Source organism: Cyprinus carpio, chromosome A17 (genome assembly GCF_018340385.1).
Source record: "Cyprinus carpio isolate SPL01 chromosome A17, ASM1834038v1, whole genome shotgun sequence".
NCBI lineage: Eukaryota > Metazoa > Chordata > Actinopteri > Cypriniformes > Cyprinidae > Cyprinus > Cyprinus carpio.
In genome coordinates, this window is record NC_056588.1 from 24,776,241 (window position 1) to 24,791,721 (window position 15,481).

Genomic DNA, 15,481 nt, shown 5'->3' on the forward strand with positions numbered 1-15,481 from the left:
GATAAAAAAAAAAAGTGTCTGAGGCATCGTAATGCTGTCCGTGTTTTAGCGATCGGTCTGACACCTACTCAGTCCACAGTAACCCGCAGACGGCCGGCTGCTCTGGAGATGGATGAATCAAAGCACGCGCTCGCTTTGATGTGCCGGCCTCATGTGCCTCCACACGTACTGCTGCAGAGAAGAGTTACGCTGTAATACACCCAGACCAGAAAGCATCACAATGCTACAGTTACATGAAGAAGTACACGTTGAACTGTTTTGTTGAAGCAGACCGCTCTCTTCTCTCTGCAGCTCTGGTTTGTGCGTCTTGCTCTTCTGGTGAAGCTCAGCCTTTTCCAGAACGCAGAGCTGGAGTTTGAGCCTTTCGGGAATCTGGATCATCCAGATCTCTACTATGAATATTATCCGACGGTTTACCCTGGAAGACGAGGTAGAAGTTCTGTGCAAGATGATGTTTAAAGGGATACTCACCCTCATGTCGTTTTCTTATGTTGAACATAAACTATGTTCAACATAAGAAAACAACATGAGGGTGAGTAAATGATGACACAATTTTCATTTTTGGGTTAACTATCCCTGTAAGATGTTGGGAAATAGCTTCAGGAATCTTTTTTTCTCAAAGAAATTGCTAGTTCTATTCAGAAAGGATGCATTAAATCGATCAAAGGTGACAGTAAAGACATTTATAATGTTGATCTCTATTTCAAATAAATGCTGTTCTTTTGAAGTTTCTATTCATCAAAACATCATGGAAATTAAAATGTATTACAGTTTCTACAAAAATATTGTGCAGCACGACTGTTTTTCAACATTGATAATAATAATCAGAAATGTTTCTTGAGCAGCGAATCATCATATTAGAATGATTTCTGAAGATCATGTGACACTGAAGACTGGAGTAATGATGCTGAAAAATACAGCGTTCATCACAGAAATAAATTACAGTTTAACATAGATTCACATAGAATACAGTTATCGATTACTGCTGAATTTATTAGTAACTAATGACGATCTGTAATCACTGATTATGTAATTAATACTGCGCCCTAATGTACTATTAGATGGCTGAAAACACTCAGTATAATACGATTTGTTGTTGTTGTTGTTGTTTTGTATCTTTTATTATTATTAGATTTAATTGTAGTACACATGCTATTAATTTAGTTTCTACATTTACAAAATGTTGGATTTTGTTACAGCTTTACCCGTTGTCCTTGTATGCATTTGTCTCTTAACCTCTTATCTTTATTTTGATAGTCTACTTCAGAGATTCTACTAACTATAAATAACTTTACAACAACAGTGTACATTTCATAATCAGTCATTAGTGTAATCGATTGTCTGCTTAATAACTGCAAACACTTTATTCATTCTACTGACTAGAAGTAGCTTTGGACGTACATGTCAACTTATTCTACTAACCCTAGCCTTAGTAGTTCTATGTTTTTCGTTTGGTTTGTCAGAAGGCAAAACTACCTGAATAAATGTGGGGGAAAATAGAAAAGTCATTTGAAATGTTAATAATATTTCATAATATTACTGTTTTTACTGTGATGTAGCCTTGGAGAGCCAAGAGACTTCTTTCCAAAACACTAAAATTTTACTGAGCCTAAAATTTTTAAATGTTATTTTTAAATACCTTTCAAAGCATGCAACAAACCTGGTGAATTCAATTAGTTGCAATTATCAAATGCAATCATAATATCAGCCCACTACCCAACATGTCATACTATATATATAAATATATATATAATATATATATATATATATATATATTATATATATATATCTCTCAGTCGGTCAGGTGAAATCTTCAGACGGTGATGCAGCGCTTGACTCTGCATTACAGGATCCGTCCTTATATCAAAGAAGCGCATGATCAAAGACTCAACCCCTCGTTTCACCAGCATGGAGTCGGTTTCTTTAGTGTGTTTCTTGACAGAAAAACAGAAGCGAGAATAGAAAAAAATTGTGCACTTTCTGCATGAGAGAAAGAGCATGCATTAGTGTTATATATATATATATATAGTGTTATAAAATATATGTTTCTGTATTGCATGTTCTAGGCTCAATGGTGCCGTTCTCCATGCGTGTTCTGCACGCCGAGCTCCCTCAGTACCTGCAGAAGCCTCAGGAAACTCTGGACCGTCTCCACAGAATAAAGAGCGTCTGTCAGAAGGTGAGCTCGTGCTTTACACCTCAGTGCCCGCACCTGCTCCCAAATTTAATTAGCCTCGCTGTAATTAGTGTTGTAAAACTTCTGTTCCTGTCCTTTCACAGATCCTGAGTAACCTGCAGGAGGGTTTAGCTGAGGACGGGAGTATGATGAACCTCACGCAGGACAACAGACTCGGTACAGACTGCTCAAATCTGTCCTCTCCGGCTAGCGCAGGTCAAATACATAGCGCTGTTGAGTCGAACAGAACCAAAAAAATCTGTCAACATTCATTCAGCCTCATGTCATCACCCTTCCAGTTAGTTATTTATGAGAGTTAGAATCAGCGCTGAAACGTGTTTCCTCACCCAGGAACTTTTTATGAATGCTGGTGAGAATTTGAGATTGCTTAGTACTGTCATAAAATTCACAATTCACTTCGCTTTAATATGGATTTGGGAACATTTATAAATCTGATGTTGTATACAAAGAGAAGTTTCAGTGTCACATAATCCTTCAGAAATCATTCTAATATGCTGATTTGCTGCGTAAGAAACATTTACTCTTTACTATTATTAATGTTAAAAACAGTTTTTGCTGCTTAGCATTTTTGTGGAGCCCATTTACCATCGCCTTTTTACCAAGCTTTGTCTGGTTTGAGAAGGAGCAGCATAAGATCCCGTCTTGTGTGATCCATCAAGAGTAGATCGCTGATGCGTCTGTAAGTCTTGCATGCTTGATTGACTTCCTCACATGGTGTTTTGGTGAAGACAGAGATAAATGCATGCTTCAGCATAGCTGTGGTTTCAGCAGCCCCCCCGCCGGCCCGCCACCTGTGTGTCTGATGTGCTTTCGGCGGGACGGACTCCCTCCTTCACAGGCACACGTCTGTAGCAGTCTGGTGCCAGACTGCTGTCTTTGTGTGGCTGTTCATTGCTTCTGTCCCTGGCAAAATGAGGAAGAGAGGTTAATCAGAGCAGGATGGGTTCAGATAGAACACAAGCATCCTATAATGCACAATGTTTCTGAGCCATGGATGCTTCAGGTTCAAGTAAATATCATTTTCGGTCCTCCATGTAGTGTGCGGATAAAAATACAAAAGCCCAAAAAACACATGTGGCCACAAAAAATAAATAAATTAATAAAATAAAATAAAATAAAAAGTGTTTTTACCCTGAAATTATAAGTACAGTAATTTACAGGCATAACATAAAAACAATGTGAATACATATTTTACCCTATAAGGCCAACTGTATCATATCTGATATACAAATAGGCCCTCTAAATAATCAACATGATCAAACTTTGCAGTTAAACCTGTTTGTACACAATCTACTACATGCCTTTTGTCGTCTGATTGATAGTGTGTCTTTTTGCTGTCAAATCTTTACTTTTTTTTTTTTTTTATATACAGTAAACATAAGAATGACTTTGATATTGTTAGTTATATTTCCAGATGAACACTTACTGGACTGAAGCAGCTTCGCTTTACTTGATTCTCCAGACATCATTCTTTTTTAGAAAAAATCAGTGAGTCTCAAAATCTGATCATCAGGATCTTTTGAGGAGCATTTATCTCTCATTAAAGACATATTATTGGAGATAAAGTAACCACCAATATCCACATTAATTAAAAATAAGCATTACATTAAAATATACTGAAAACTAATATTCATATTATGTAAGTATCTGCTATACAGTAACATTATAAAGATCTCATTGATTTACATTACAATAAGGATTTCATACTTTTTGTTCTTATAAATATCAGCATCTATACAAAATTGCATATTTTTGCTCAGTTTGCATCTCTCTATAAAAATGAGCTTTTTTTTTCACTTCAAGAATGAGCTCCAAATTCTCAGTATATCATACTATATGAAACAAAAAAGTCTGATGTATTAAATATGAAACTCAACCAAAAACCGAGATTTTTAAAAAAAAAAATCATTTTTTCAGTAAACTGTTCTCTTCCTGTAAAAATTTATTTTGACAGGGTTGACTGATTAACAGTCCTACTTTTAAAGGGGTCATGAATTGTGAAATCAAAATTTCATTGATCTTTAAGAGGTCATTATGCTATAATAACATGCTGCTAGTTTTAGAAATCAAAACTTTCTCATTTGTCAGAAACAGCTTATGTTCAAGCCAAGCTGCTAAAATGACTTAATTCTTTTTAGTATCATAATGAAAGGTCTTAAAACGACTCGTTCCCTTTCAAAAGCGTTCACTCCAAATTGCATTCGCTGTGGAACTTCTCCCCTTTTCTGATAATCCTGAAAAAAAAGAAGGATAAAATAGGAAAATAGGATAATGGCATACAAAAACTGGCCAATTGTTGTTAATTATGTAAATCACATACAAATACTGACAAGCCTTCGGGCAGTATATAATGCGGAAAGAGCATCAATTGCCTCGGGATCAGAACATACGACAAATGCACTGCATCCGATGGGTAGCTTCTGTCGAATTTGTGCTGGCCCCATCGACCCGCTGGACCCACATGAGCTCTGCATCGCCTACCTGGGCCTGGCCCATGCTGAGGTGGCGATCTCTGAGTCCAACTGCATGCACTGCTCTGACGTGCCCAGACGACTTTTTGAGGATTCGGAGGAGTATTGTTCGTGGCCAGACGGGGACGAGGTCCACTGCTGTCAGCGAGCCGCTGGTGGGCCCTTGCCTCCCCGATACCCCTTTCGCCAACCCCGACACTGAGGGCCCCCCAGACCTCCATGAGGAGCTCGCCAGGGTCCTTGTGAAAGCCATTAAGGAGCTCGACCTCAACCTCAACTGGGATGCTCCAGAGGACTGCACCCCCAGTCAGCGCACGTCCACTCTTCCACACAGCCTGTGTTCTTCCACGTGGATGGGGCAGAGGTACGTGAAGGTGATGAGTCACCTTATGCCCCGGCGTGCCTTTGTGTCCTTTGTGGCTCCTCCACATGAGCCCAATGTTTGCTGCAAGCAGTGAAGAGGAGCCCCCGCCATGACAGTGGACCGCCCTCGGCTCCCACGCCTTCGTCTTGATGGACCTGCCAAGAGGAGGAGAAAGCTGGCTGGAGGCCAAGCTTCCAAGCGCCGCATCCTGCATTATTTTCCTTTTGTTTTGTGAGCAACAAATGCAATGTTCATGTTTCTGTTAAAAAAACAGAAACATCCTCACAAAAAGAGCTGTTTCCTCCTCATCATATAGATAGGGTGTTACTAGAGCAGCACAGAGCCACTGACTTTGCCTGTTATGGCCTTCCAGTGTTATCCTCCTCGAGCCGTTTCCCCATAGAGAGCTATTCCAGGCTGGTTGCTGGGCATAATAGAACACATGTATTCTCTCCAATTCAGATGCAGACCACCCCGTTTCAACAGCGTGGTTCCGTCACTTGACAGTACCTCAAAATGCCCCTGTTTTGAGACACTATTTTGTGGTACCAAATAGAAATTGTGGACTCCATCCGATCCTGGACCTGAGACCCATCAACAGTTTTACAGCCACTATTTTGTGGTACCAAATAGAAATTGGGGACTCCATCCGATCCTGGACCTGAGACCCATCAACAGAGTACTTCACAAGTTCAGGATCACGACTTCACAAGTTCAGATGAAGCAGATCCTGGGACAAACTGTTCCGGGAACTGGTTTGCATCCGTAAATCTGAAAGATGCATACTTCCATATTCAGATAGCACCATGCCACAGATGCTTTCTGAGATTTGCTTTCGAGGGCACAGCATACCAGTACTCCGTTCATGCTCTCAAACTAACTTTAGTGTAGCACACATTCTCGAAGTGCATAAATGCTCCGCTTTCCCCTCTCAGAGCGAGCAGGAGGGTGGAGGTGGATCTGTTCGTGACAAGCGAGAACAGGCACTGCCTGCTGTTCTTTTTTCGTGAGCTGGAGAGCTGTCTCACTCCCTTCTGATGGGGGACGGTCTGTTGTTGCGTTGGCCGAGAGCCCAGGCTTTATGCATTCCCCCCATGAAGATTTTGCTTCTGGTGTTATGCAAAATCATGGAAGAGAGAGCGTTGGTGATTCTCATTGCCCCGAACTGGCCAAATCAACACTGGTTTCTGGACCTCAGGGACATGCTTGTGGCTCCTCCTTGGTGAATCCCACTCAGGAGGGACCTGCTGTCTCAAGCGAGTGGCACGATATGGCACCCCAACCCAGAGATTTGGAGTCTTCATGTGTTTGCTTCAGGGGTCTTAGATGGGCCAAGTGCCCTGCCTCCCCATGTGCTTGACACACTCACTTGTCTTGTTCACCTCCTACTAGGTGTTTGTACACTCTTAAATGGGGAGAGTTTGTGAAATCGATCGGGAGACATGCGCTTTCTCAGGAGGGCGAGGAGATTAAATCCCCCACACCCACCATCGCTACCGCCATGGGACCTACTCTCTGTTTCTGAAAGCTCTCTCTCTACCCCCATTTGAGCCCTTGGTATCCATTGCTATGAGGGAACACTCCCTTAAAACTGCTCTGCTTCTTGCCATTGCTTTCGGCTAAGGGCATAGGGGATTTGCATGCGCTCTTGGTGGATGGCGATTGTATTTGATTTGGGCCTGGGGACTGCAGTGTTTCTCTCTCGGCCGAGACCAGGCTACTTGCCTAAGTCTCTTTCTACCCCTTTAAAGCGCAGGTCATCTCTTTTGCCTGCTTTGTCTTCCAAGTCATCGACTTCATGTGACACGAGGCTCAGAGCGACATTTGCCCTGTCAGGGCTTTAAGGATTTATATTGACCACTCAGCTTTCTTTCGACAGTGGGACCAACTCTTCATGGGCTACAATGGCTGTACTTAGGGACATGCGGTATCTGAGCAGAGGCTTTCTTGTTGGATAGTGGATGCGATCGAGACGGCTTATGCAAGCCAGGGACAGGAATGCCCTTTCAAAATCACAGCTCATACGAGAATTGCTATTACCTCCGAGAGCAGGAACAACACATTGCCAAGGTTGCCGTGATCACTGCTCGATCAGTAGTGCAATTGGCCAGTTTATTTAACTGGCATTATTCGTAAGTCAAGTCACCTTTATTTGTATAGCGCTATATACAATATTGATTGTGTCAAACCAGCTTTACAACTACAACAAAGAAAAAATTTTTCAGTTAACCCTCTGGGGTCCAGTTAACCCTCTGGGGTCTTTTCCAGATAAAGTCAGATCATTGATGATTCAGCTCTCCTCAAATAGTGTCTGTGCAATCAGTTCTGGCAAGAAACCGAAACTTCACCAAAGGTGACAGTGGCAAGAAACCGAAACTTCATTGATGACAGAAATGGAGAAAAACCTTGGGTTCTCCTCCGGTCAGACGAACCAGCATGGCGTGGTTTAATTCCAGGCGGAATCATAAGTCAGATGTGCAGGGGACTTGTCTGGCTTCCGTGGTCTTGGTGCCGATGGTTGTCAAGATGATGAGGTCTTCACAGAGGATCTGTCTCTGGGGCGCATGTAGTTGACATGTCTCCGCTGACATTCAGGGCTGTAGAGGTTGTCTCTAGGTGCTGATCCACCATATGCTCTGGATACCGACTAGATCCGTATGGCCTCACTGTGACCTCGAAATAAGAATGAAAGAGACTAATATTAGCATGGATGCCATTTTTCTTACGATGTAGCGAGTACATCAAGTGTTTATGGGTAGTGTTCCCGGTTCCGGTTATGATAATTAATGCAGCCTAACAATCCTTTAACGGATTTGAATTATAGAAAGTTGATAGTAATAATGCAATATGAGCTCGCTCAAGTACTGAGGAGCTAAACCATTCAGGGCTTTATAAGCAATTAGCAAGATTTTAAAATGTATTCTTTGGGGAGCCAGTGCAGAGTTGACAGAACCGGGCTAATATGGTCATACTTCCTGGTTCTAGTAAGAACTCTAGCTGCTGCATTTGCAACCACAAAGCTCTGCAAAGGGTTATGCGAACTGCCCGCCACATTGTTGGAGGTGAGCTTCCCTCCCTTCAGGACATCTATACCATGCGGTGTATAAGGAAATCCCGGAGGAGCATCAGTGACTCCAGCCACCCGTCCCACAGACTGCTCTCTCTGCTGCCCTCAGGAAGACGTCTCCACAGCACACAATATCCCGCACTAGCCGACTAAGGGGTAGCTTTTTCCCTCAGGCTATCAGACTAATGAACAGTCAAAACCAATACACCCTACAGCATACTCCCACAATATGGTATGCCACACACTGCACTTTAACTTCAACAGTTCAACACTGGACTATACATACACACTGCATTTATTACAATAATCTACCTGTTACCACTGGATACCATCCAATGCACATCCATGATATTTTGTGTATCCAGTTCATATATAATCTGTTGCACCTTAGCATATTTTTATACGTATATATGTCTACATAATGTAGAATGTGTACATACTGTGCATAGTGTATAATGTGTAGTGCTAACTGTAAGTATGTCACATGTTGCGTATAATGTGTAGTGCTAACTAAGTATGTCTAATAGTACACTGTGTGTACTGACTATATGTATGTGCATATTGCACATTGTGATCTGTTGTAGTCTGTATGGTTATGTGTAAATTGTTTTGCAATTTCTGGAGCATGCTCCCAAGAATTTTACTCACCAGGGTACAGGTGCTGTGGTGATGTGACAGTAAAAGTGACTTGACTTGACTTGATTTTGGACCAGCTTGAGTTTGTGTATTAAGCGTGCAGAACCACCCAATAAAGCATTACAATAATCTAAACTTGAGGTCATGAACGCATGAATTAACGTTTCTGCATTTGACATTGAGAGCATAGCAAATAATTAAGATATATTTTTAAGATGGAAAATTTTAGTTGTACAAATGCTAGAAACATGGTTTTCAAAGGAAAATTTGCTATCAAAAAGCACACCTAGGTTCCTAACTAATGACGAGGAATTAACAGAGCAGCCATGAAGTGTTAGACAATGTTTTTTAGGTTATTACATGCAGAGCTTTTTGGTCCAATTAATTTTTTTATTTATATAATTATTTATTTTATTTATTTTCAGTATTTAGCAGTAGGAAATTACTAGCCATTCAGTAAGGTTTCAGATTTTTCGGAGAAGGGGAGGAGTTCCCACATCAAATGCTTCGCAATGTCTCATTTCCCTCTCGCAGGGAACCAAGGTTACAACAGTAACCAGAAACACATTTTGTAATGTCACATTATGTTGTCATAGTGTGACGAAAGCCCGCCTCTGCAGAAGATCAACACCTACTTCCACATAACACCCTCTTTAGCAGTGGAAAAGCCTTCCTTCTGATCCTAACATTAGGAAAGAGTGAATGAAGTTTCAGATTGTGTCAGTAAGAACCTGATCGTTTCATTCGTTCGCTTCATTTTACCATGGGTTCGTTTTTAAACAAGACACAGTTCGACTCATGATTTTCAGAGAGATTGAAACTAAAAGGCTTTGCTGTATTGGATCCGACAGTAATGTCTCACCACACAAGTGTGAGTAACAGTGTTTTTATCATGTGTCACTATTGATTTGTCTGTTTCAGATAGTTTGATATGTACTGAGTAAGTTTTTAACCTAAATCACAACAGCATCCATAGATGTAGGCATACAGACATGCATAATTTGACATAGTTTATATGAAAAAGCGTAATTTATCCTTTGTCAGCTATATCTGTAGGAACTCAAAGTATCTGAACTTTATTTAACCAATGAAATACAAAAAATGTGTACTACGCATAAATGTTAAAAACATAAGGTCATAAACAGCTTTCTGTTGTGTCTTTGGTTAAACACTGAAATATAATACATAATATAATGGACTAAGTTACTGTAACTACCTCACAAATACATAAAGAATACATATAAATACAGATCACTTATTACCGGGCTGTAGTGTCTTTGGCATTTGAGGTGCAGGTTTGTTGTTTTCTGATTCGGGATCAGACTCTGACTCAAACATGCATGAGTTAATTTCACTGGCTACCATTTCTTAACGTTGGAAGCTTTCAAAACCATTCTGCATGTGTAATGACGGGGGCATTAAAATTAATTTTAATATGCAAAACTGTTTTACTTCGAAGTCTAGAATTCGCCACACCAATCCAAACGGTGTGTTCTGACGAGGGGCTCAAAAACAGGACAAGAAATAGCTTGTTACTTCTAGATTGTTTTTTGATACGAAGGTCTTGTGAACATTATAAATGGACCTCGGAGAACAGTATCAAATTGAAAAAAGGCAGTTTATGACCCCTTTAATCAGTATGTTCTTCAGGAACAGTCTCACAGCTATCATTGTTTGTGCCGAAGGCGAGTGGAGGAAGTCACACAGCATCAGCACTGAGACATACGCTGAAGTCTGTTCATGCTCACACACACACACACACACACCAGAGATCAGATCGGCTCGCTGATGGGGGTCTACAGTGAGCCAGAGGGGGGAAATATGTGATTGTTACTGTGTCTTTTCCTCCTGCACTATAATTCCCGCCAGCAGACCAAAAATTGATGGTCCAGAGCCGGGAAAAGGAGGGAAAGACTGCAGCAATTTTTCCAATTTCCAATTCCATTCCATTTGCTCATCTGTCTCTCTCTCTCTCTGCTCGTACAAGTTTCAGCCTCCATCCAGCTGTGGAGGTCACGTCTGAGCAGGGTGATGTACTCCATGGCCAACTGTCTGCTAATGATGAAGGTACGTGAGTGGAAGAGCTACAAACATATACTCGCTTGCACATTCATTATGTGACCTGAATCATATCTGTGCACACGCACATACTCCAGGGTTAGAGATTACAGGCTTTCCTTCAAGCAGGTGCCTACTGATAAAATAGCTTTTCTGATTATTGTTCTACTGGTAAAACAGTGTGTATTCAGACATTCTAGACCTTTATAGTGTACCCTTAGATTTAGACTGTCGTAGCTAAAAAAAAATGCCTGTTTTTTTTTTTTTTTTTGTGCAAGTTATCATGTTCAACAAGTGCCATCTCCTGGCCAAAGACTGTTGTGACACACACACACACACACACACACACACACACATTGGTTAGCAGACAAACAATAAAGAAACTCACAGACATGAGTCGTTGTTGTAGTGCATCTTTTTAAAAAATATATATATATTATATATATATATATATATATATATATATATATATATATATATATAATATATAAAAAATTTGGGGGGGGGGGGGGTTAAGGTACAGTGCAGTTAAATTAAATAATTGAAATTTTAAGCTTAAATTCTAAAATTGTTAATTTTATTTCTGATTTCTGTTAATATATATCACTTCTACTCTGATTTATTTTCTATAAATTAAACATAAAATCATTTCACTGCACATTGTATGATGTATGGTTGCATGTATGAAAAATAACATTTAAAAAAAGAAAAATTGAAATTATTCTTTTAAGCACTGCGTAATATTAAATAACAGTAAGTACTAACTATAGGATTAGGGTCTGTTTTAAAGTTAGATTCATACAATAACTTCCTTATTATAATTGCATAAATAACTGTTATTACTATAGTAAGTACAGCTAATGTTTAACAAGGACACTGTAAAATATTAACAAATTCCGTCTTTATTTTTGTTCAGAGCTCATATTTTGTAACACAAATAGACAATTTGTGAAGAATCCTCTCACAGTCTTTTCAATGACCACATCTGTCAAGCTTAAGGATAAAAATGCATGAAATTATCTCAACGTTATTTCATACACCAACTATATTCAAGTCTTCTGAAGTCATTTGGTGCTTTGAATGAGATTTCCTTTCCACTGCGGCTGTCAAATCTCATTCATCCCACAATACTCAAACTGACAAGATGCATTTGGTCCGTCACTCACATAAAACTATCATATGACTTCAGGAAACCTGGAATATGTTACCTCCTCCTTTACTGTGGATGTTCATAACAGTCATATAGGCAATTTTATGCTACTGTCATGGTGTTTTTGTTCTTTTGGAGCTTGACAGTCATGGTCATGGAAAAGAGCTGCACAAAGATAATAAATAATAAACAACAAAAAAATTAATAAAAAAAAAAAAATAATAATAAAAAAAAGAAAAAAAAAAAGCTACTTTTATCGTGATTTTTTTCTTCACTCCCTTAAAGGACTATATGCTGGCAGTGGAGACGTATCACTCCATCATCGAGTATGAACCTGAGCAAAGAGTGCAGCTGCTGAGTGGAATCGGCCGTATTTTCCTACAGGTGAGACAGAGACACCAGGAGGCACTGCTTCAGATGACTTCAACAGCAACACACAGTTTACAATTCTGAACTTTAGAATTGTGGCGTCTGCTCTATATACACTAATGTCCAAAAATTTACGGTCAGTCAGTTTAATAAATTAATAATTATGTTCATCAAGGGCACATCAAAGGTCTGCGAAAGTAAAGGAAAGAACCGTGCAAAAGCTGTAAACTTTCCCTTTTTTGTTGAAATATGCAGTGTTTACGTGTAAGACAAAAGCAAGTGATCATGTCTGCTGGATGAGTGGACGTTGTCTTTGTTCTGCAGTGATACTTGTTTTTGAAGAGGTTCAGAGGATCCACTTTGCTCTTCTTGTTTTGTCATCTCCACACAGACTATAATTAACGTTCTGTTTGTTCATGATTAGATTGGAGACATCCGAACTGCTGAGAAGTATTTTCAGGATGTGGAAAAAGGCTGTCAATCAAAGGGAAAAACAGCTAATGAAGACACCTCAGTCCTGATGAACAGGTGAACGCTGATTTCTGCTCTGTTACAGTCATTTAATGAACTCTCCTCATGTTCACACAGTTGGGAGTATTAAATATTTTTTTTTCATATTTTAAATATTCTATTATTCTATGTAAAATGTAATTTATTCCTGTGATGAAAAGCTGACTTTTCAGCAACATTACTCCAGTCTTCAGTGTCACATGATCTTCAGAAATCATTCTAATATCGGTTATTAGTTATGTTTAGTTACATATAATATAGAACAATGGTTCTTATTAATGTTAAAAACATGAGTGTTTGCTACTTAATATTTTTGTGGAAGCCATGATATTTTGTTCAGGATTCTTTGATGAAAGTTAGTTCAATGAACAGCATTTCTCTGAATATAAATATTTAAAATTATTAATTGTAAATGTTTATATTAATAAATTAGCATAAAATGTGTTTATTTATTTTTTTACATACCCCAAACTTTTGAGTGGTAGTGTATCAATTTATTAATATTAAAAATATGATGCAGCACAACTGTTTTCATTATTGATAATAATCAATGTTTCTATTTAAAAAAACAAACAAATCCTTACTGAATTTGTGATCAAATAAATGCAGCCTTAGTGAGCACAAGAGACTTGTTTTAAAAACATTAAAAAATCGTATTTATTTCAAACTGTTTCGATCTGAAGTGTCTGTGTTTCTGTGATTGTGATGTTGTCCACAGGGCTTTTGTTTATCTGAGTCAGAATAACTATGCAGACGCACACACGTGTTTCTCCAGCGTCCTGGAACTTGATCCTAAGAACCCAGTGGTAAGTTGAGCACGTATGACCGAGTGATGCACCGCCAGACAAACAGCAGCGGATGAATACTGGATACTGCCAGCGATAACAACGCCAGCTTTGTGTTTCAGGCAAACAACAATGCAGCTGTGTGTCTGCTGTATTTGGGAAGGCTGAAGGAGTCCCTGGGCCAGCTGGAGAGCCTGGTGCACAAGGACCCGGCGCTCTACCTGCACGAGAGCGTGCTGTTCAACCTCACCACCATGTACGAGCTGGAGTCCTCGCGCAGCACGCAGAAGAAACAGGCTCTGCTGGAGGCCGTCGCCTGTAGAGAGGGAGACAGCTTCAACGTCCAGTGCCTCAAGCTAGTATGAGACGCCACAATCCAACGCGCAGGACGTTACCGAATGATTACGAGTCAGACGGCAGGCCGTGGTGGAAAATACTCTTCAGCATTTGAAGCTTTTACAAGATCAATTATGCTCCTAACAAACACATACAAACACCAAAAAAAACAACATAACTCAACGATATTTGCTCCGCATGGAAAAAAATGGTTTAAGATTACCCGTGTTTCAAGAATCGAGAAATGCATTTAAATGCATTAAATGATTGTTTTCAAAGGATCTAAGCTAATTCTAACTGTACTGTGTATTTCTGAACATGAGAAAAGGAAATCTGGTTAATAAATGTGTGAGAATCAGTTCTGACGTTGATGTGCTTTAGTAATGCAGCTTATAGTGGCATTTTACCACCATTTTTAATTTTTTTGAAAAACCTACTTTTTTTTTTAACTCCTCCTAGCGACTGTTGGTTCGATTTGCATGAAACTTGGCACAGTATATCAAAACTATCATCAGTAAAAGCTGACAAAATAAATTTTGACAAAAGAAGTTTTGTGATGATATAATCCAATAAAACAGAATGGAATTTCCAAACTTAGCGAAACTTGACACACACAGACCACAAAACATTCTGAGGACTCACATCAATTTGCATCCAAATCTGCCCGACAATCTGCCCATAGGGGGCGCTACAAATAAAAAACCCAAAAAACCCTGTTCTAACCAATCCCCAACAGTTTGATCAAGTCAATGTGAATGTGTATTTCTTATTCAGTACAGGAATTCTAACCAAGTCATTAAAAAAACAACAAAAATGGCCACCAGCAGCTAATAACATGCATTCTGAATAACTGAATAAAACCTACTTTTCAAACCCATCCTAGGCTGTTTTTTTATGTCTAGTTCGAGTCGATCTTGTTCGGTTCATTTGGATTTTGAGACTTAATTTTCTCAGTTTACAGCAACACAGAAACAAATGCTTTTCCATCAATGTGCAGGCCCAGTGCATTTCATTAATGTGTACACGATCTGAAAAATGTGCGTCACTACACAGAAACAAATGCTTTTCCATCAATGTGCAGCATTTTGTTAAAAATCCAAATGAACCAAAAGCAATTTATGATATACAAAATCAAAACAAAACACCAGAACTAGACGTCAATTACTGCACGCGTGTTACCTGATCCACATATGCGTGGATTCATTTTTTGCATGAGCAATTTATGATATATTAATGCAGAACAGAACATTTTTATTCGCAAACATGTCTGTATTTGTACAAATCCCTGCACAATCATTTAATCCCAAATTCCACAGACTCAAATTGAAAGGCATTTGTTTGTGGTTAGTAAGATACATGTATAAAATGCATGCAGTACATGGATAATTTTGCGTGCATCTATTAATCATTTTGAGTCTAATTTCATCCCATAGAAAGGCGACTGAAGGAAAGCTTGCGGTTTTCAAAATAAAAGTATCCTACAGCAATTATCGACAAATACACTGCTGTTCAAAAGTTTGGGATCAGTCAGATTTGTA

At 39.3% G+C, this 15,481-nt stretch overlaps 1 protein-coding gene across 1 annotated transcript in view; it reads left to right on the top strand.

Moving 5' to 3' along the window:
* The window catches only part of LOC109079998 (trafficking protein particle complex subunit 12-like), a 30,051-nt gene extending 15,968 nt beyond the window's left edge, over nucleotides 1–14,083 (top strand). The window contains exons 5-12 of the mRNA XM_042774492.1: nucleotides 292–430; nucleotides 2,067–2,179; nucleotides 2,281–2,353; nucleotides 10,729–10,802; nucleotides 12,229–12,327; nucleotides 12,737–12,840; nucleotides 13,541–13,628; nucleotides 13,730–14,083. Of these exons, the coding sequence (XP_042630426.1) occupies nucleotides 292–430; nucleotides 2,067–2,179; nucleotides 2,281–2,353; nucleotides 10,729–10,802; nucleotides 12,229–12,327; nucleotides 12,737–12,840; nucleotides 13,541–13,628; nucleotides 13,730–13,972 (933 nt within the window). The 3' untranslated portion in view covers nucleotides 13,973–14,083. The remainder of the gene's footprint in view (nucleotides 1–291; nucleotides 431–2,066; nucleotides 2,180–2,280; nucleotides 2,354–10,728; nucleotides 10,803–12,228; nucleotides 12,328–12,736; nucleotides 12,841–13,540; nucleotides 13,629–13,729) is intronic.
* The last annotated feature ends 1,398 nt before the right edge of the window (nucleotides 14,084–15,481 follow it).